A 23140-nucleotide genomic window follows, 5' to 3' on the forward strand; every position below is an offset into this window, starting at 1 on the left:
AGGAGAAACAATAATGTACAGTATGTGGAAAATAATGTTTTTTTAACCTTAAACCGCATAAACACATTACATTACACCAAATACACAAAATAATGTTCTTTTTAGCAACATCATATGACCCCTTTAAAACACTCTGTCTTTTCAGTTTTATATTTGGTTTTGAGTGGTATGTCACACCTCATTGCCTAAATCCTGCACTCAGAACCAAATTTCTGAGGTTTGTATCTTATGATATAAACAGAGCGCTCTAAATATAAGCTGTTTTGAGGCTTTAGAAACTACAGCCCATGATGATGATTGTTTTGTGTCCCAGTGAATGGGTTAATTGTACCTTTTGTCTCTTGCGGAGCGTCCATTTCTTCCAGAGCAGCAGACGGATCTGGCTGCCTGTGTTCATGACTCCAACTCAACCCCGTGTAGGGGTCAACAAGCTGCAACAAACCTGCCAACACATCACATACTTCACACTCACAATCAAACTGAAAGAAATCTTGCAGAGCTGGTGTCCAGAAATTCAAGCGACAGATGAATGTCATTAGCATTGTAGAACTGTACACATCAGATTTCAGACAGCTAGTCTTCATTAATGAAAACAGCTGTTTTAGTGAAATGTTGCTTGGAGACTTTGTTTGTTAGTCATGTGAAATTGGGTCACAAATCTTTAAAGGAAAATATGGGCCTAGCATTGAACCACTTAACTATTTTGAGCCACGGCAATGACTACTATAGCAAGACCAAAACAGCACAGCAGTCACAGACAGAGCTGTTATTATGTCCGTTAGACGTCTAATTTTCCACAGTAATCTTTTAACACAAACACTGATTAAAGCTCTTTCAGTTCAGGTTCAGATACACGTCTCATCTTACAGCGTCTCTTTTGACAGACATATTGCACAAACTCTTGATCTTGATAGTTAAATGAATGTCAAAGAATTAAAAACAACATTTAAATGGCAGATTTAACATACATATTCTCCACAAAGGCCAACAACTTTAACCCTTCATTAATGTACAGTACTGTTCAGTTTGGGGTCAGAAAGATTTGTTAATGTTTTTGAAAGTTTATTATTCTCAACAAAGCTGCATTTATTTGACCAAACATATAGTAAAAACACTGAAAAATATTACTGTCAATTATCTGTTTTCTATTTTAATATGCGTCAAAATGTAATTTATTCCTGTGATTGCAAAGCTGAATTTTCAGCAGTCATTACTTCAGTCTTCAGTGTCACATGATAGTTTATAAATCATTCTAATAGATTTGCTACTAAAAAAAAACATCTATTATTATGTTGAAAACAGTTGTGCTGCTTAATATTTTTGTGAAAGCCATTATTAATTTTTTAAATAAATAGAAAGTTCAAAAGAACTACCTTTATTTGAAACTTTTAGTAACATAAATGTCTTTACTGTCACTTTTGATTAAATTACTGAATAGAAGTATTATTAAAAAAGACACAATCAAATCTGTTTGATTTGACCAAACAAATCATGATTTAAACTGGTAACATTTTAGATTACGAAACACATATTCACTTTAAGTTTGTCAAACTTGTATAACTGAGAGTTTGCTTTCAGTAAACTCCTAATTTGCTGCTAATTTATAGTTGTTATGTTTAGGTATTGGGAAAGGTTAAGGGATCTAGAATATGGTCGTGCAAATAAAACAGTTAATATCCCAGTATGCTAATAAGCAATTAGTTAATAGTGAATAGTGTTCCCTTAAAACAAATGGTACACTTACCTCAGTGCTGAAGAAATATGAGTTCCTTATCATTCACGAATAAAAGTACATAATTCCAGTCCATGATAGTCGATGAAACACAACAGCCAAATTTGCTGCTTCTGACTGACTCAACTAATCCGATTGCCTTAATCTGCAGGGTTAACATGGCCATCAGCAAAACCCTCCATTTTAACATGACTGCTGTTTATTTACATGTACACTTACATTACATTTACATTTAGTCATTTAGCAGACGCTTTTATCCAAAGCGACTTACAAATGAGGACAATGGAAGCAATCAAAATCAACAAAAGAGCAATGGTATGCAAGTGCTATAACAGGTCTCAGTTAGTTTAACGTAGTACATGTAGCGAGGTTTATATATATATATATATAAATAAAAAGAAAACCTATAGAATAGAAAAAGAATAGAGCAAGCTAGTGTTAGAGGCATTTTTGGCTTTTGTTAATTGTATAATACATAAAAAGAAACCAAATAGATAGAATACAAAAAGATTAAAGAAGCTAGTGTTAGTTTTTTTTAAAGAACACAAGCAGTTAGTAAATGAATAGAGTGCAAGTGTAAAAGGGGCAATTTTTTTTTTTAATTATATAATTAAAATACAGAGTGCTAGAGTTGTTTTAGCCGATTCTTGAAGATGGCTAAGGACTCAGCTGCTACCATGTGGGAGATTGGTGAGGCATTTAGGAATATTGATATGCGTGTTGTTATATTGTGCATTCTGGACATTTGGAGATTGTTTTATTTGATGTCTTCTGTTTTGAGTGCTGTGTGTTTGTTGGATGAGTCCGAGCTGAGCAGCTCAGTGCTGGAGCTCAGGTGACATGGCTAATTAGGGATGAGGTTTCAGCCAAACACACAGATACCCAAGGGAGGCAAGAACGCCCTCTGCAATCAGGACACTGGATAGAAAGTGTGGCTTCTCTCCTCTGACATGAAGTATTGAACATGCTCACCTGATCATAATAAATGGTATTTAAATGTACTAATGTAATTAGTATGTTTGCTAAGGCAGGAATTCTGTTACTGTTATCTTGTAAGTATTAAACAATTCTTCCACTCTATTTTCAAATTGTTTTTTTTTTTTTGAAAGAGGTGTACTATTACTTTTCTAAGTGATCAAACATACAATTTTTATCTGGCAGATGAAAAATGAGGAAGAAAATCATGGTGCAGAAGTCATAATTTCCATACTACTATAGTATTTATTAATATTCTGAATGAGCTTTTATTTTTATATTTTCAGAGATTGTAATGTCTTAGTATAAAGTAATGTTTTTATATTTCAATATATTTTATACTAATATTACTATTAAGCTTTAAATTAATTTCAGTTTTTTTTTATTTCAGTATGTTGCAACATTCTTTTAAATTTTCTTAATTTATTATCTAATAAATAAGTTCTACAGTATCTAAAATTTAAATTTGTCATGTAATATTTATATTTTATTTAAGCTGAATTTCAACTAATGCAAAACATTTTTAATAACAAGTTTCCGGTAACAATAAAACTCGAACCACATTTTGTCTTTTACACTTGAATGGACAAAACATGAAAGAAAAAAAAGAGCAGAAAATAGTTTTAACTAAATATTTAATCTGCAAACATGTTGCATGTCTTCAAGAATTGTTGGTATAGATGTATGTTTATGGCAGCAGGTTATGTGTAAAAATGTAAACAAATGCATATATAACTCTGAAATAAAACAGAAACAGATGCACTTACGCAGCCTAAAACACACCAACAGGAGTGCTTCCAAAAGACATGCAAGGGCAGTGATGAATGTATGTTAAAAAGTTAGGCTTAGCAAGTGCATCAAAATGAGCAAGTTTGAATTTACACACACAATACTATACACATTCCTTTTGAGTTTATACAATTATTACACAGAACTTTTGATTTTATTAACACATTAATATAGCAGATTATTTACTGATATAGAAGTGTCTCATCTCATCACTGTGAAGGAGATAATAAGAATAAGACACATTTGGCATAAATGTTCAGAAACAACATCCGAAAATAACATAAGAGTGCTCACTTATGGATAAGCGAATGTCACAAATGTTTTGGACCTCTGCTGATATTTCTGGCTCAAATAGTAGCTTAAAGAGACACAGTTTCATAGAGACGTTTCACCTCTCTCCTAATATTTTTGCCCTTTCTCAAAGGGATATTAAAACAATTTTCATATATACAGTATGGCACAAAAATGACAGTTTACATACAAATACATACACATAAAGCCGTTGACGGATCTACTAGACTATGAAAATTGACCTTGTGAGGCCTGTGGAGGAATCAGTCACTTTCTGAGTGACACATATAGGATACTGTACCAAGTGAGACAAGAGATCTGTCCAACAGGGCATTTTTTTTTAAACAAAATGGGCCTCTCGATGCTCTAGCTCCTGCATACGGCGACTGCGTCTCTGATAGAGGGGTTTGGCGTCTGTAGGGCTGAGCTCCTCTGCGCTGGAGCTTGGAGATTGAGGCGGAGAGAGTGTGACGGGGCTGATGGAGTCATTCTCTGACAGTCCTTCCTCTGCTCCAGATACAGCGCTCATCACTGTCGTAAAGGTCGGCTTGGCCGTTAGAGCGATAGTCACTGATGTTGTTGGTGTGGTTGGGGGTGTCGTGACGGCTGTGGAGACTGTCGAAACTGTTGATGTGGCCGCTGTTGTAAATATGGTAATGGCTGTTGTGTATATGGTTCCTGTGGTAGTGGTTGTTGCTGTTGAAACGGTTTTTGCCAATGAGTCAAATGGCCTGATTTGGCTTACTGATGGAGGTCTATAGAACGTTCCGGGAGGGGGTTTTAGTGTCCGTGGCGCTCGGAAGGATATCGGAGTCCCGGCGGACTGGCTTGTAAAATCTTTTCTACTGGCGCTGCTTTGGGGTACAACGTTAATTTCCGACGGTTTTGGCACGCCAGAGGATGGCAGGTTGGCCACTATCATAGCAGTTTTGGGCGTCACATCGTAATGCTTGTACTGTCTGTCCCAGGTCCTCCTCAGTGTCTGTGTGTCGATAAAGGGGTTTCTGTAATAGTTGGTGAAGCGTGGTGTCGAAGGCTTGTCCGGTTCGGTGGTCTCCTGAATGGCGGCCTGTGAGTGTTCACGCTCTTCTGTGTTGCGACTGTTGCGCTCGTTGAGCAGTCGCTCCACGGGCATGCTGATGGGTCGAGACACCGGCTTGGTGCGCTGAGGACGTAGTTGCACCACTCGGCTGCTGGCACTGAATGTGGACTTCTGCACGCCTACAGGAGCTGAGCCAACCCCACTGACATCTGAGCCCTCACCTGCTGGAAAGAAAAATACGTTTGAACTTAATTTATACAAATGATTAATTCAGAAGAGACATCAAAAAATTACTCTCAAAATCTGCCTGCAATTTGTGCATTTCCAGGTCAGTTTTGTCTAGGGGTGACCCCGAATAGTTGACAATTCGATGCTTCGATAGGAGGAGCCTGATTCGACTACCAATCTCACAGTCGAATATTCGTGGGGGGTTATGCTCATGCCAGTTTGGCTATATGGGGGTGCTCAATGTTTGATTTCACATAGAACTACCGGTTTTCTCCCAATAATATTCAGCCTATTAAGATAATGCTGTAAATAAGAATATGAAAAGAAAGAAGCTTTAAAAAAATATTTTAACGTGCGTGGATAAATTCAACCACCCCTATAGATTTAAATTTCACTTTCCATAATCCGTGACCGACAGAGGAGCATCTTGGCGGCAAGGATTTAAATCTTTAACAAGACACACACTGAGTGAAAGACAGGATTTTTTTTCGATCAGGTAGAGTACAAGTGATTTCAAAACGTTTCAGCCGGTTTATATATATTGTATATATATTATTTATCTCGTATAAGATGCATTTGGTTGAGTTGCGCTGCAGTAAAGCGCTCCATTGTAGTACTAAGGTGTAGTACTATTATCTCTTCAGCGTGCAGCGCGAGCAGTACAAACAACAATGCAGAATATTAATAACTATGACTTGGACTGTCATATACATAACATTATAATGAGAACACAATTATAATAAAACGCTGTGAATTTTTAAGAGTTTATTTGCCATGTTTCTGCACGTTGTTGCATGAAGAACGTGTCCACAAAAGGAGTTCATTCAGAGCCACGCAGAATTCACTTCTGCATTCGGGGCATTTTGTGCAGCCTATAATAAGTCGTAATATTAATGTTATGTTGTATAAATAACAAAGCATATTATATATGAGATAAATGATGAGTAAAAACCTGCTATCAGATGCTTCATTCTACTGGTCATCTTCAGCGCGCACAGCTCAAAACAGAAATGCAGAACATTAATAACTACTGTCATATACATAACGTTATAATGAGAGAACTATTGTAAAAAATGTTGTGAATTCTTAGGGTTTTGCTGACATTTAATGTTAACTATCTTTTAATCAAAACATAAAACATTATTTACCCCGTTTGTATCTGCGAGGTGTCCGTTAAACATTTTCCCTGTGTGTTAACGTCAGTATTTATGGCTGTCGAAAGTCCGACTTGACTCTTGGTAATGTATTTTGCCCCCGCCCCCAAACTTATGATTCGACTATCAGTCGACTATTGCCAAGATTCGAAAATTCCGATTCTACTTTGTAAATCCTTAGCCGGGGACACCCCTCGTTTTGACAAACTGAAACATAAACTTAGAAACAGTCAATACATCATATTTTTCAACTAAAACCATATTGTATCTGATCCGCAGCTTCCCATTCATGAGTTTATACACAAAACTTTCAAAGTTTTTGTGTTATTACCATGTTATTACTATATTTACCCACTTTCATAAATTAAAATTCTCAAATTTTACAAACTACAGAAGAACTACTGTAGCCACGCTTCCATTATCCTTCAAAATGCGCAAACTGAAATTGCGACTTGAAAATACGCCTAATGGAAACGAATAAATTTTGCAAAAACTTTTGTTTTTCAGGCACTTTGAAAAAGTAATATTTCACAAAACTGCAGCAGAATGCAGTTTTTTTGCATTTACAGGCCATACGCCTAATGAAAACACGTCAATTTGACAAAAACTCCGATATATCGCAAAAAAATTTTTATGTTCACGTGAGTGGTTTTTCAGGCAATTTGAAAAATAAATATTTTGCAAAACTGCAACAGAATGCAGTTTTTTTGCATTTACAGGCCATACGCCTAATGGAAACACATCAGTTTTGCAAACACGCCGATATGTTGCAAAAAAGTTTTTACGTTTGCGTCAGGTGGTTTTTCAGGCAATTTGAAAAAGGAATATTTCGCAAAACTGCAACAGAATGCAGTTTTTACACATTTACAGGTCACCTGGCATACGTAAAAATAAACATGATAATTCTTTAATGTACTATAACCTCCAAGAAACACCTCATACGTGGCAGTTCTCAATTATAAAGGGCTTTCCTGGCCATTAATGCTTGGATAACCCCTTATTTACACTGCACACGTCTGCAGCACATTACGTCTCTGACACTTCCACCGGCCACTCCAGTCAGTGCTTGTGTTTATACCACCTGCGCCACAGCACGTTTCAGAAGCGGCCCAGAAGTGGCTCTTCGCACTGCTTCACTAAACATACACTCCTATATGCCTATATGTTAAAAATAATAGCTAGTGCGGTGGCTGCAATATACATAAGCCTAGCAACATCAGTTGCCATGACTTTTTGCGAGAGGAAAAAAAATCTGGTTTTAATCGCATAACATCAGTTAATGGAAATGCCGTCAATTCGCAATAGGTTTTTATTGACATTTATAAAATATCGCAAAAGTTTTGCGCAAATCTGTAATGGAAACCAGGATAGTGATGCAAGAAGCGTTTTATTTGAATATATCATTATATGAAATATATAAAAACATATCATCTGAGAATTACCATTTGTAACTCTTGAAATTAGTAGATTTAATTAAATTCCTTTGAACTTATAACTCATAACTGCACAAAACAGCCCACATTTATGAAATCTTCATTATTTCTTTAAACAAAACCACATCAATATTACTCAAGAATATTTTCAAAACAAATATATTCGTTTTTCTTGCATAAACTTTCAAATGAAAAAATATGACAAAAAATTTCAGACAAAAAATATGATCTATTTTTCATGCTGCCATGGCTCATCAAAGGGGGTCAGTATTGATTTCATGTTAACTTTAATACCAAAGATGACCAGAGACAATCATACTAACCAGGTGTTTGCCCTTTATCGTCCCCTGTCTTCATCTCCTTCACTTTCTCCATCAGCTGTGCAGAGGTAATCACAGACGAGTGTCTCTTGTAGACTTTTGCACTCTGTATGAAGGATAAACACAGATCAGAAATCAAAAACTGTAATATTTAAAAAAAAAAAGTCCAGCTTTCATTCTCTGGCCCAGCTCACCACTTTGATATCCATGAGAGATTGGGAGTGGCGGCTGAGCGCTGGCTGTGGTGCTGTCGGACTGGTGGGAGACACAGGGCTGAGGGGGCCATCAAAAATCATCTGGTGGTGCCTGATGAGCAGGTCCACCATGCGGGCCTGGTGGGGGTAGTCAACCAGAGAGGACAGTGACACTTCCGCCTCCAACTGCCTGGGCTTGATGAGTGTGGGACCGAAGATGATACCCAGGTTACTAGCGGTCATCTTGTTCTCCTCAGCTTGCTCTGACACTCTGTAGAACAATAAGTCATAAATTATATTTCACTTTCACTAAACCCATTTAAGGACGTCAAGCAACAAGCAAAGAAAAAACAATCCCGATAACAGATTCCTGCTTCTTTGCTATATGAGCTTTTTAAACATGCTTTGGTTTATGGTTTGTGTTTGCGTACCTGTCCAGATGGGTGATGAGGAACTGCAGGGTTTTGTAGTGCGCCGCTGGAAGCTGGCGAAGGAGGTCTCTGATTTTGAAGAGGACTCTTTTAAGCTCAATACTGAGGCACAGCTTCTCTCCTGGTGATTTCTCTTTAGTCGAGTCAGTCTCCTTCGTGTTCTGAGTCTCTTTTGCCAGCCCGATGATATCGTTGTAATACCGATACAGAATCAATGGCTCCGGCAGCTGAAAGACAATTGAATTATTTTTTAGACAATGTCAAATCAGCAAAATGTGAAGAGTAATGGAACCCTATAGAGTGCAACAGCTGGGTTTTGGCAGAAAAATCTAATTCATTTTCTCCATAAGGAACTGATTTTGAACTTATAAACCCTTAAAGACAGACCTACAATGAGCTACAAGGTTGTTAATTGGTGATATAATCTCCATCAAACAGAGAATCACAACAAGCAAATCACACCAAAAGAAAATTTTAGTGCCTGTCCACTCCCATGAAGCACTGCGAATGATGTAATAGTCATTTTTCATGCGCTGTCAGACTACTTAAATATCAGTGTACATATATATTTTGCAATACATGTAAAATATATTGTTTCTATACACAATCAACATCTTTAAACAATAGTTTTATATATATATCCATCATTTTTATTTTGATTGTCATTCGCAATGCTTCATGGGATTGTAGCTGTTTCCCTTATTAAAGCTGTTATGTACATACCATATATATAAGATTTTCACATTTCAACATTTTTCAAGAACAAAGTTTGCAATGTTGTGATTCACCTCGTAGCTGGTTGCTTTGGCTCATGGCTTATAACTCTATAACAAATAAAAAATTCTTATGTGAAAAATACTTCCGAAACCAAAAAGCAGGCGGACACTGTTGCACTCCATTATTTCAAGTTTCATATAGACATGATGAAACTGGGATTATTTGTCCCACCACACCTGTCTCAGGTAAAGCTTGAGCACATTGCTTATGTCATGTGGGTGGAGGTCAGAAAGCTCCACTAAGTCTTTTCCGTTCTCAAAGGCCTGGCACAACTTTTCCACACGAGACTTCGCCCCATTCACCCGATAAATGCCCTTGAAATGAAACGAAAAGTAGGCGTCACTCACAAAATGACTCACAAACATATAAACAAATTCCTTTCAGTTGCATCTCGATTCTTCACCTTAATGTTCAGGGCACGACTCTCGATTTCTGAAGTGCATTTTTTGATGATGAAGGGGATGCCGTCAGGACTGTTCTTAGCTACTTGGGCGAAGTCAATTCCGAACAGGTGCAGTCTGCCCTGGAGCTTCTTATGACCACACTGAATGGCAAGAGTCTCCAGGCATTTCTTATGACAGGCCAAAGAGCACTATGTAAAAAGAGATCAGGGAATGACAACCGGCTCTAATGAACAATGTGAACAGAACAGATGTGGGTGTTGATGATGACCGTACCTCCTCACATTCAGCCCCGTGAAACACCACCAGCCCATCACACTCTCTGCATTTAGAAGGAGCTCGCAGTTTCCGCAACTTGTGAGTTTGTGCCGCTTTTGACATCTGAGCATTACGAAAAGGGCCGGGAGAACTGGCCGTTTCCATCACCATTTCAGCAAGGCCTGAGACAAGAAAAGGCATGTGTTTTAATAGCTAAAAACAAAACAAAAAAATAATGTTCTGGTGTGGCCACAGGATCATCAAGAGTCTTAAATGTGAGTTGGGATGGGAATTGAAAGAACTTTCATGACTCTTGCATTCCTATTTAATTAATGGTTCTTTTAGTACTTTTAAGGAAGCATGACCTTCTCTCCAGTTCCTCAAATGTATTTCCCTACTTTTAACATTTGTTTACATTCAGCAGTTATTACTGAAATGTAACACTTTTGGTGGGGAGACAGGAACTGTGGCATTTTGCCAATGTCAACACCCAGCCCATCTGCACAGCTGCACTGAAAGCAAAAACATGGGTGCGAGCAATTCAGCACTTGCATAATAAACACAAACCTGTGGTGTCACTGTCACCACACACCTATGAACACAGACACTCACAATCACGCTGTTCAGTTTGTACTACCAACCATTATCTAATGGGGAGGGTGGTTCCCTCTCATCTAGGTCATCTGCAGAAGACATGGTACCAGTTGAGGGAGTTCTGGGAAGCCTGCGTTTGAAATCCCCTGTAACACACACATAAACACACATTAGATACTTCCGTCCTGCAGAGCACTTCTCCATCCTGTCCACTGAGAACTAGGTCAACCATTTTACAAGCAAAACCTACAAACATGCCTAAACTAGCAATATTTTTAGAGGAACTTCTTTTTTGGATTAAACACATTGCACTCCACAATAAGAATGGCTGATGCAACTGGCTAGAGTAAAACATTTAAGGACATCTGACAAAACTTGCCTGATTAGGCCAGTGCTGACATTCTCAAGTCCTAACAATCTGTTGATCACATACATGTTTTTATGCCTGCTTTTTCTTTGATGTTGTGAACATTATTGTTTTGCACATTCTGTTAAGTTCTGCTGATGTAAATGTGTCACTATCTAGCTGGCTGATGTAGATGAGTTTCTGTGGTATGTATGATTTATAGCTGTCATAACATCTGTAGAATTTCCAGTAATTACTGCACATAATAAATTATGTTGCAAGTTGTTTAATGAAAAATATATTTTACAATTTTTCTTAATGTTGGCAAATAAATAAAATTAAATAAAATATACAGCAGCAGTAGTAGTAGTATATTGTTTAATGCCAGCATAGAAGGCAACAAAACAAATAATAAACAAATAATATACATGTCTATATTTATATTCATATAATTTATATTACAAATAAATATGTTTAATATATAAACATAACATATTTTTCTGAAATATATACTTGCATGTGTGTGTATTTATATATACATAATAAATACACACAGCACACATACATATATTATGTAAACAGAAACTTTTGGTAACACTTTATTTTAGGGTTTCTTAACTAGTTGCTTATTAGCATGCATATTACTAGAATATTAGCCATTTATTAGTACTAATTAAGCACATATTAATGCCTTATTCTACATGACCTTATTCTACATCCCTAATCCTACCCAATACCTAAACTTAACAACTAGCTTACTAACTATTAGGGCTGGGTATCGATTCAGAAGTTCCAATTCGATTCGATTTCGATTTTCAAGCTCTCAATTCGATTCAATTTCCGATTCAATATTCGATTCGATTTTTGATTTCAATTCTCGATTCGATTTGACTATATGAATGAATATAGATATAATACAAATCCTATATTTATAAAAAATGAACAGTGAACATAAGATTACAAATGGTTAATTAATAGGAAATTAAGAGCCACAAACCTGTATATTAAACACTTTTTATTTTAGGTACACTTGGGTACAATAAAACAAAACCCAACTCTATATTTCTAATGCATACAATGAATAGACAGAATTTTGATGCAAGATGAAAAACTGATGCTGAAAATTGGACAAGTCAGAACAGTCGCATGCCTTGATCTGCGCAATGAATCTCTCACTTTGCTTATGAAAGGATTCGTGAGATACATCTGTGATACATTACTCAACGCTGCAAAAACACATAGAAACATTTGAAGCTCCCCTGAGCGCAATCACAAGTATGATGATGATCGGGTCAGTCGCACTGGTGCTCCTAAAAAAATGTTTATAGTCGCACGCAGTAGTTTTCGGTCGCACTGTAGAGCCCTGGAAGGTGGTGTTGACGTCGGGAACGCACCTGAATCCGCCATTTTAAGCAATGAATGAATGACGGACTCTCCGTTGTAACATCGCGCAAGGCAAATAAGGGGGTGACATCTAGTGGATTAGACTAGTAATAAGATTAACGTAAATCTTATGTTCAATGTTTGTGGAAATAAATATTGAAAAAAATCGATTCGTGGCCTTCAAGAATCGATATTGAATCGACCACATTTTAAAAAACGATATATCGAAAAATCGATTTTTTTTTTGCCCAGCCCTACTAACTATTAATAAGCTAAACTAATCTAATTTATTGAGGCAAAAGTCGTAGTTAATAGTGAATAAGTGTTCCCTAATCTAAAGTGTTACCAAACTTTTATTTTGGATGCGATTAATCATGACAGCACTAATAGAAAATAAACACTGATATAACCCAGGGGTCAATTGATATTGAAAAGACATCGAATTGACATCAAAATGTACGTAAAAAAACAGGTCAAATATGCAAATCAAAATGAAGTCAAAAACTTGACATGACTTTGATTTGATGTAAACTGATCGTCAAACATTCATATTGGCCTACATACCAATTTCGGGGTGGGATTAACTTCCTATTGTGAAATGCGCTGCAGGATGCTGTATGTTGACACCAGAAAAAGTACCTGGACTTGCTGTGGGGGAGTCCATTGAGCGAGACTCACTGCTTCCTCCAGCACTCTCTGAGTCACTGCACATCCCTCCTCCACCGGCACTGCCTGAGCTCCAGGCCCACTGGGAGCCCTGCGTCCTTAACGCTACAACACACAGAATTAACCTCAGAATTACCTTTCGTCCTTCATCTAGGAAATCTCTATTCTTAAAACTAAAGGAGAAAATCCTGCATGTGTTTAGGAGAATCAGTCTGTCTACATGTTTCATCCAGTTCAGAGTTCTCATCTCTAAAAACATGAGAATTTTGCTTATGTGCTTGATTTTAGTCATCTAGTCTGGATGCTGCATTAAATGTGAGCTCAGGCTGTAATCCAGCAGGCTGATGATGTCACAGCACAGGGGCTTTTTGGAAGCCGAGGGCTGATCTGGGTCTTGGGCCTTAATCCTGACTGCTGGCAGCTTTTGTTCAAGCTGTGGATGGCCAATGCTGGGTAAAAACCCACAGTGGACGCGTCAAGCCATAAAACTAATAAGCTGTTCAAGATGCTGAAGCTTGCCAAACATATGTGCCTAATAGTGCCAAACATCTCAGGATCTTGTTTAAGTGGGAAGAAAATAAATGTCTGGGAGTTTTAGAGTCTAACAAATGCATAGGGCCCTATGATTTCTGTGATGCAGAAAACGTGGACGGAATTGCAGAATCCAGTCATAAAAATGGAACTGTATAACGCAGAATGTCACGGAATTTACCAAATTTTGAATGGATGCATCAAAAGTAGGTAAACTACACTTAAATCGCTCACGGTGTTTTCAGCCTCTGCCGCCTCAAAATATGGGAACGCATAAACATAATTTATCAGAGTCAATTCATGAGCATTTCACCATTTCTTTTTAGTAAAGCTATCGTCATATACAAACAAAAACTTAAAGGTCTTCTCAGCAACCCGTCAAAATAAAAGTTTAGTTTAACTTGAAGAAACCTTGACAGAAACATTACTTAATGCAATGATAGTACTACTACTACTAATAAAATTATTATTAAATCATTATTTTTAAAGGAATATTTACCAGAGAAATTATTTACCAGAATTTATTTAGCAGAAAAATGTAAATACACACATTATTTAAGAAAAAAAAAGAAATAGATAAAATAATAATAAATGAATAAATAATTATTTAAATACATAATTTTAAAATCAATTAATTAAAGATGCTTTTGATTATTAATATTTAATGAAACCATTAAAATGGAATACAAAAAAATAATAGAAAACAGAATTTGGTAAAAAATAAAACCGAATTTGAGAAAAAAATAAAACATTTCAGGGCCTTAAAAATGTAATTTTTGTTAAACTTTTAATAAATTGCTGTTTAATACTGTAAGTTTCATGATTTCAATTAATTAGACATGCTTTTTGATGAATAATTTAAGCATTAAAACAGAGTCTAGAAAAATTTAAATGGAAAAAAAAAACCGGAATTCAGAGAATTTAAAAACAAAAAAAAATTTCTACGGAATTTGGTGAAAAAAATTCATAAAATGGATTTCATAGGGCCCTAAGGCTGAGTAGACTGACGTTTTGCATGAGATCTGCATGAGCAGCCTGACGTAGCAACTTAGGCTCTATGTGAGTTCCAGTGAGTTTGGATCAGGACTATCTGTTTATCCAAAAATGGAAGTAGGTGAAATCTGTTTAAAAACCAATCATTATTGTTTTCATTCCATTTAGTGCAACAGAAATTGATAATTTTAAACCTACACATTTTTGTCGCCAGTCTAGATCCTTAGCGACTCTTACCTTGCATGTCTAAACTGCTATTGGACCGCTTCTCTGCGATCTTGGCCTTGCAAGGTTGTACGGTACCCTCAACCCCATCTACGCTGTGGTTATCTGCAGAAGTTACAGAGCCTTGCGACAGGTTCCCATGGGATGAGCGGGTGCTGCTCTGAGACCTCTTATGAAGAGACATTCTGGAAAGGAAAGTCACTTGTTAAAACATGCTTTATTAAAATACCGCAGGCAAAACAGGCTGTGCAAAATCTCTGCTGGTTGTGAAATGGGTTACTCAACAGGAAAGCGTGAGATTTGAATACACTGTAAAGAGAGTTGATAGCGCTGGCCAGTATGTTTGTACGTGGGTGTGATTCAGATGTCAAGCTGAAAAGCAGAGTTTACACAGGGCAGCGATTATGGAGCGCAGAATTTCTGGATAAACAACACGCTATCACCGACCGTTGTTTCGTTCATCATTCTTCCTGAGGAAGATTCAAACAATGCAGCCTCTCTCTGGCCCGCACGGAAACTTGAGTGTGGACTTACCCCGTTTTTGAGGAAGCTGTGATGTCCTGAGACAGAGACTCCAGCCACACACGCTCTTTAGGCAGACTGCACACGAACTCAGAGTAGCGCTGGCCTGGTTCATACTTTTTGGCCTGTTCACTTAGAGCTTGGTAGTTGACTGAGAGAGGCTGGGTCTGAGCCTGCTGCATCTGGAACCAGTTCGCTGTCACCTGGGAGAGTTTTTGAGAATAGTCAGTATGCAATAATGGTATTTATTTTCATGGAGAAGGTCAAAAGTTTGGGGTCAGTAAGGTTTTTTTTTTCAGCAAAAATGCATTAAATTAATCAAAAGTGACAGTAAATATATTTAAAATGTTACAAAATATTTCTAATTTTAATAATAGCTGTTCTTTTGAAATTACTATTCATATCATGGTTTCCAAAAAATATTAAGCAGCACAACTGTTTCCAGCATTAATAATAATAATAACAATAAATGTTTCTTGAGCAGCAAATAGGCATATTAGAATGATTTCTGAAGGATCATGTGACACTGAAGACTGGAGTAATGGCTGCTGAAAATTCTTTGCCATCACAGGAATAAATTGCATTTTAAAATATACTAAACTGAAAACAATTATTTTAAACTGTAATAATATTTGAAAATTGTACTGTATTTTTGATTCAAAAACATTGAAAAATCTTACAGACCCAAAAACTTTTGAACTGTACTGTAGTGTTGTTGTGACATGGATACAGACCGCTTTGAGGGTCAGGTCACACTGGAAGACCAGCTTCCGAATTTGACCGAGGATCTCACTCTTAGCGTTTGACAGGCTGACCTTCTTCGCCTCTAGATCGGCCACACAGGCTTTATACTGCTCCTGCGCTTCCTCAGCCTAGAATCACCACAAAAACAGACAATCAGTCAAACAAAACAAAGCATAGTGATTTTCCTAGCCTGTTTTAAGCCAAAGTGTGTCATTTCCATGCCACCAGCTGCACATAACAAGACTGCAAAAATGTTCAATTTCTTGAAGAAAATGCTCACTCATTTGCTAAGGTGTGATGTTATGCAGTTGCTGGGTGTCTGGGTTGTAATAGCAACAGTAATGTTTAGATTATATGACCTGATTTTCAGACAGTACATCAGACGTTAAGGAATATCAAACAAATTCCCACAAACTCTGTGTTTCTCATCACCACTTTGATGCCCAATAAACAAGGTCAATAAACTCACGGGTGTGTGTGTTTGTGCAGTTTATGACCCTGTGGAGTTGAATTTAGAGTTATAGTGCAGTTTCTGCAGTACCTTCTGTAGGGCCTCTTCCTCCACCCTCCGTTTCTTCTCCAGAGTCCTGCCTCCTGCTGTTGGCTGCTCCTCCTCGGTGCGGCTGGTGGAGCTGCGTGCCTTCTCATACTCCTCCCTCTTCTGCACCTTCAGCAGCTGAGCCTTCTTCAAAGCGCTCTCAGCCTCGCTCTGAAAACACATGGGTTATTAAGCACTATCGGTCATGAAGAAACATTAGTGATGAAATTCAAAGAATCGTATATACCATTTTCTTTAGCTCTCTTTGCCATTGTTCCTTTATCTCTTTCCTCTGCTTGTCCAGATCGTTCTTGCGGGCCAGCAGTGGCTGTTGGTATTATAGGAATTTTGTGGAATTAAAGAAAATGATTTGTTAAATAGTTAGCTACAAGTTAACAGCAGATATAACTGATCATACCTGTATGAATTTGTTGGTTTGTAGAGCTGCAGCTGTTTGGAGCAGAACCTGATTGTACTCAATCTCATTTTTAAAGGCAGAGACATAAATATCCCGGAACGGCATAAAGTCCTTTAGATAAAGGAACACAGCAACACAATAATGTCACTTAAAGAAACTACCATTCAAAAACTTTTATTTATTTTAATGTTTTTGAAAGAAGTCTCTTATGCACACAAGGCTGATTTTTTTTTATATCAAAAATACATTAAAAAGAGCAATACTGTGAAATATTACTGCAATTCAAAATAACTATTTTCAATTTTAATATATTCTAAAATGTATTCCTATTTATCACTGTGATGGCAAAATTGAATACTCCAGTCTTCAGTGTCAAATGAATCTTCAGAAATCATTTGGTGCATTTCTTCTTCTTTTTATTGTTGTTGAAAAGAGTTGTGCTGCTTAATATTTTTAAATCAGGATTTTTTTTATAATTAGAAAGTTTAAAAGAACAGTATTTATTTGAAATAGAAATACATTATAAATGTCACTTTTAATTAATTTTATGTCCTTGTCAAATAAAAGTATTAATTTCTTTCAAAATTCTTCCCAAAAATTTAAATGGCAGTACATCATATACATCACATTTAATCAAAACAAAAGACCATCACCTGCTGACTTGCCACTGCCTTTGCGGATTCTGCCATCTTGGCAAAGCTTTTGGCACATTCCGTGTCTGTCAAATACAGAGACACCAAATTAAACACTAAATTTCAACAATTAAGACAAAACAAAAGATCAGGCTTTAAGAATGGACTGACCCAGGCTGAGGCGTTTCTCCACCCAGGCCAGCACATCTTTGGTGTATTTGGACCAGGCCTTGGCATAGAGCAAAGCCGACTCTACTCCACTGTCATTCTTCAGCAGAAGAAGGTCTACCTGCTCCACAGTGGACAGCTCTGGGGACAGAGCAGGATCTAGAAACACACATAAACAAGGAACACCACATATGAACACACGCACATCCAAAAAATACACAAATGCTCCGCATTGTTTAAAAAAGTTTCAGTTTTTAAAAAAAAATTGTTGAAAAAGCACAGAGGTACCCTTTGAAGACATTTATATTTCCTCAACCATGTCTCTCCGCTCTCTAAAACTGTCATTTAAAATCTACTTTTTAAAATTATAGGCCAACAGTTACAAGGCAAATTTTACAAGTCAGCTTCATTAAAGGCAGTGACAGCCCTGAAATGGGTGGCAAACTTGCTTTTAAGAGGAATAAATACTCTCCACCATCCCCTTGACTTAAAAGAAAAAGAGGTCTTTCTAAAACAGACACTAATCTGTGGTAGCATTAGATGTATGTACGATTTATTGCATGGCATGAGCGTGAGAGATCATCTCGTAAAATCGGGGCTTAACCTTTGTCAAATGCACTGACACGCAACTCAGCTACGCCGAATCCAAGCACCCCGCCCAATAAGCCACATGTGGTTCCCATTCCTCACACAAACGTCCAAAAAAAACCAAAGAATGTCAACCATTTGGCAAACAAGAAGAATGTCAGACTATACGAAAAACAACACAAGTGTGAAGGTACAGGGTGTGTAGAGCTCTCTTGTCGATTATGACCTATGTCAGTACAGCTCATCGGTCTCTCTGCTAGAGCAACACCTTTCATGTGTGGTTTGTTTAACTAGAAAACTTTGTTGAAGTTTGCATTACTGTTGCATTGCTGATGAGATAGATTCTCTTCAACACATCAGCGGCAAGAGCCTGCTTGCTTTGTGATGAAACCCTTGGATAGAAGGAGGCAAGACATAAAGGAGAAGGAAAGAAAATCCATTTACCTGCCAGATCCTTTTGATTGCAGCCTCCTGAATCTTCAGAGAGGTTTTCAAAAGACTAGAGGAGAAAAAGAGAAAGACGTTTCACACGGGATGAGAAGTTTGATTACAGAGGTGAGGGATGAAAAGGTGCTTCTTTTGACTGCTTCTCTTTTATCTTGTCTCTCGATGTCTCAGTTAATCAAACCTTGCTCTTTAAATCACAGGGGCCAGCCAGGTTTCATTATTTTCAAAGCAGACATCTCAACTTAAAGGGATAGTTCACCAATAAAAATTAACTGCCATTATTTACTCACACTTATCTATTTTTTTCTGTGGAACACAAAAGAAGAATTCTGCAGAAGCTTCATGCATCTTTTTTCCACATGACAGTTCATAGTAACCACATCTGTCAAGTGCCAACAAGGACATAAAAATCATACACATGCCATAAAACTAGTCCATACAACTACACACTTTTTTTATTCAGCGAAGACACATTACATTGATCAAAAGTGACCGTAAAGACACGTATTATGTTAGAAAAGATTTCTATTTCAACCAGATGCTGGTTGATCTTTCTATTCATCAAAGAATCCTGAAAAAAATGTATCACTGTTTCCTCAAAAATATTAAGCAGCACAACCGTTTTATATGTAAGTTTCTTGAGCACCAAACCACAGGAATAAATGAAAGTGAAAGTGACGAAAGTGAAAGTGACGTGACATGGCCAAGTATGGTGACCCATACTCGGAATTAGTAGCAGTGAACACACACACACACCGTGAACACACACTCGGAGCAGTGGGCAGCCATTTTTTTTGCTGCGGCGCCGGGGGACCAGGTCTTCTGGCTTGGGGGTACCCCAACCTGGAGCCACTGTCCACATCTCCCATAAGGAAGTCAGACACTCTGAAATGGCAAAGTAAGACAAGTCACTGCTGGTCCACTGCACATAACATAACTTGAACATAAATAATAAGTTTATTATAAATATTATAGTGCTATTTTTCATCCCAAATAGATCAAGAATGTGACCAGTTTTAAAAGTTAGTTCATCCAAAAATGAAAATTCTGTCATCATTTACTCACCCTCACATCATTCCTAACCTGCACGACTTCATCTTCGAACCACAAATTAAGATATTTTTAATATTTTCTGATCATTTTGAATAACAGCTTGAAAGCACATCTAATATGGTAAACAGAAGCTCAAATGCACTTGCTTGATGCGTGAGAACGAATAAGATTTGTTCTCGCATTTCACACAAGTATGGTTGAGCTTCTGCTGATCATATCTGATGAGCTCTATGTATGTGCGTTGATCAATGTTTACTAGGGGTGGGGGAAAAAATCGATACAGCATAGTATTGCGATATTTTCCGCGGCAATACTGTATCGATACACGGACGCCAAGTATCGATCTTTTATTATACTATTTGGTAGAATGGACTAGATTAGACTAATACAAATAGTTGAGTTTGCCAGGTGCATACAACATTTATGACAGGTTTTCATGAAAGTGTTGGTCAGTTTGTCTGCTTGACAATCCCATTTTGCACTGCAACAATAAAACTGAGGTGAGATAAACAAACCCAGAAATGTTTATTTTTAGTTAAAACAGATGTTGTCAAAGTTTTCCTTTGGGGACATAATTTGAAGTTGGAAAAATGTAATAAATTGCAATATATCGCAGAATATCGCAATATATTTAAAATCACAATAATATTGTACCGTGACACAAGTATCGTGATAATATCGTATCATGAGGCCTCTGGTGATTCCCACCCCTAATGTTTACATGTGAATTAAAAGCTCAATTAAATCTGTTCATCATATAACACGATCATGTCTCTTTGGTGGACTTTTTTTGGATTTATATGGATATTTATATGTCTTTTTGAAGTGTCAATGTTGTGGTTGCGTCGACTTTCAAGGGAGGGACAGAAATCTCTCCAATTTTTGTTTTGAGAATGAAAAGAGACTTACGGGTTTGGAATGGCATGAGGATGAGTAATTGAATTTTTAATTTTGGAAGAACAATCCCTTTAAGTAACGCTGCAACACAACTATATTTCATCAGCATTAAGAGAATGACAACAGGATGCACAGCTGACGTATTCTGTAAAATTGGCCATGGAAACAAAGTAAGTCTATACAGATAAAGAACATTCAGAATATACATATGACTACAGAAGAGAGGGCTATGGTACTCACACATTGCCAAAGGTGAATGCCAAAGTATCGATCGATGTGTGTATCTCGCCAAATATTGTGTCTTTGTTTTCTTTATTGACTTCTTTGACGTTCACGCCTGTGGGAAGTGATAAACCACATGAGAAGTGTAGCCAAATGGCACAAAAGTCTGCAGCAAAATTACAATTGTTAATATGATGACGATGATCAGCAGTAGTGGTGTTTGTGGAACTATGAATCCCTCAACAGTGGACCACCACAGGTATCGAGGACTGATTAGTGACTACAACACTCTCTGATAATACAGAATTAATTCATTCCACATGAGAGCAATTTAAGTATGCTGTAAAGTCAGACTCGTTCTGAACAATGAACAAGAAAAGGAACCTCGACAGGTTCTTCCTTAATTGGTGTCTGATGCTGCTTTGTTATCAGGTCGTGCTTCCCTGGAGTACAAAACAACTGCTGTAAATAAATCAACAGACGCCTTTCTTCATAAACTAATTTCATTGTTTCAAAAAGAGGCCAGATGACCCAGCATGTTGATGCAAAGTTTGTTATGTTTTGAGCTGATAGAAGAGAAATTAACATCCTACTGATGTTAAATCTTAATTTTAAAAATCAGATATGTGACAGACAACAAGTAAAGACTCTGAGAGGCTACGAAACTTGCATTTACCAAGAGCTTCCTGTCTGCTAGCTGAGCCTCCCCTCTTTACAGGAAACACTGACAAAGCCTGAACTCTCAAAACATTCAGAGGATGTTCAAACAACTTTCGCCCAACTTACCAACTCCTTCAACTTGCACTTGCAGTCATATCCAGGTTCGTTATGGTAAAGCATAGATTAATGACAGGCAAAACTCGCCCAGAACTTCAGGAACTAATGCCACAGCCTAGTTCACAATGATTCAATGGAGCTTGACTTCCACTTTTTCTCCTCACATACAAGAAAAAGTGACGAGGCCATAAAAAAAGCAACATCATCTGTAGTTTCCAGTTCCGCATGGGCAATTTTTTTGGTTGGATGTCACGCAAAACGCAGCGACTGTCCGCGGAATGGGAATCCCCACCCTCAACTGCCACTCATACTCACAGCTACGGAGTGAGCAGAGGAAACGGCACTGGAGACGAGAGCGTGAGAGGTGCGTGGCTCCTGGTGCATGCCTCTCTGCTTCTGAATGCAGGCGGGTGGCTCAGTGGCCCCTGCAATGGAACGCTGACTTCTTCCTCAGGACATCCTGCAGTTCCACAACAATGCTTCCACTTCTGCCCCCTTCACAGCTCAAATACGGGAATGGCTACATTCAGAAAGCAGTTCTCTCATAGAAAAACCCTCGAAAGCATTTTCTGCATCATATATATATATTCTTTTTTATAAATCTGTCAATATAAACTGTTTTTCTGAAAATACCTAAGAATGATTCTTACCATATACTAGCAAAGTAACACATGCAGGTATCACTTGATATGGTGCAATGCGTCATAAGACGGGATAAAATACCTGAGATAACAGAGTCTCCTCCAGATCAGAAGCAAAGATAAAAATACAGCAAGTCAGATGCCACTGACTCACTCTAGACAAGGGCGGGGGAAGAAAGAATTTCAATAACTTGAGACACTTGACACTTTTATTGCTGCGCCCCTGAGAGATTCTTCAGCAAAACTATGCAGCATTTTTAAAAAACTGCATGGACTGAGTGTGAATGGGGGGGAAATACGTGCATTTCCTGAAGTTCATAACATTCCATCAGGAGAAAGACCGACGGCTGATATGGACGTGGAGTGTTAAAATGCAAGCGTGAGTGGGAAGCGCATGCTGGAATGTCGGTCTTACAGGTAACTTGAGGCAGGTATCTAAGGCGATTGGCCTTTCTTCTCAACTTCCCCATTCAAAAAAAAAGGTGAAGGCCTGAAGCAAATGTCAGAAAAAGACAATCAGATTATTTTCCTCTGTTAAAGACTTCCCTTTGACAGAAACAATGAAGAGTCTGGCCCTTTAAAGGACACATGGGAGCTCAGAAGGGTCACTGGCCCTCTAGTGGCAAAGGATGATACTCTTAAAGGGGTCCTATTATACTTTTTCACTTTTTTAATTTTAGTCAGTGTGTAGTGTGTATGTTTGGGCATAAAAAAGATCTAGAAAGTTACA

At 37.6% G+C, this 23140-nt stretch overlaps 2 protein-coding genes across 2 annotated transcripts in view; both read right to left on the reverse strand.

Moving 5' to 3' along the window:
• Positions 1 to 1845, reverse strand: part of abca4b (ATP-binding cassette, sub-family A (ABC1), member 4b) — a 43194-nt gene extending 41349 nt beyond the window's left edge. Inside the window, 2 exon segments of the mRNA XM_016502288.1 lie at positions 332 to 442; positions 1745 to 1845. Of these exon segments, the coding sequence (XP_016357774.1) occupies positions 332 to 397 (66 nt within the window). The 5' untranslated portion in view covers positions 398 to 442; positions 1745 to 1845.
• A 1452-nt stretch (positions 1846 to 3297) lies between these two features.
• Positions 3298 to 23140, reverse strand: part of LOC107700500 (rho GTPase-activating protein 29) — a 48912-nt gene continuing 29069 nt past the window's right edge. The window contains exons 4-23 of the mRNA XM_016502172.1: positions 21011 to 21107; positions 19648 to 19705; positions 18818 to 18872; positions 17789 to 17944; positions 17639 to 17703; positions 16986 to 17096; positions 16815 to 16895; positions 16571 to 16738; positions 16020 to 16157; positions 15298 to 15488; positions 14776 to 14948; positions 12988 to 13119; positions 10667 to 10765; positions 10044 to 10207; positions 9770 to 9958; positions 9543 to 9680; positions 8590 to 8816; positions 8159 to 8429; positions 7968 to 8070; positions 3298 to 5050 (exon numbers count right to left, since the gene is read on the reverse strand). Coding sequence (XP_016357658.1) covers positions 4128 to 5050; positions 7968 to 8070; positions 8159 to 8429; positions 8590 to 8816; positions 9543 to 9680; positions 9770 to 9958; positions 10044 to 10207; positions 10667 to 10765; positions 12988 to 13119; positions 14776 to 14948; positions 15298 to 15488; positions 16020 to 16157; positions 16571 to 16738; positions 16815 to 16895; positions 16986 to 17096; positions 17639 to 17703; positions 17789 to 17944; positions 18818 to 18872; positions 19648 to 19705; positions 21011 to 21107 — 3539 coding nt within the window. The 3' untranslated portion in view covers positions 3298 to 4127. The remainder of the gene's footprint in view (positions 5051 to 7967; positions 8071 to 8158; positions 8430 to 8589; positions 8817 to 9542; positions 9681 to 9769; positions 9959 to 10043; positions 10208 to 10666; positions 10766 to 12987; positions 13120 to 14775; positions 14949 to 15297; positions 15489 to 16019; positions 16158 to 16570; positions 16739 to 16814; positions 16896 to 16985; positions 17097 to 17638; positions 17704 to 17788; positions 17945 to 18817; positions 18873 to 19647; positions 19706 to 21010; positions 21108 to 23140) is intronic.

The sequence above is a fragment of the Sinocyclocheilus anshuiensis genome, unplaced genomic scaffold (genome assembly GCF_001515605.1).
Source record: "Sinocyclocheilus anshuiensis isolate Anshui unplaced genomic scaffold, SAMN03320099.WGS_v1.1 scaffold718, whole genome shotgun sequence".
Taxonomy (NCBI): domain Eukaryota; kingdom Metazoa; phylum Chordata; class Actinopteri; order Cypriniformes; family Cyprinidae; genus Sinocyclocheilus; species Sinocyclocheilus anshuiensis.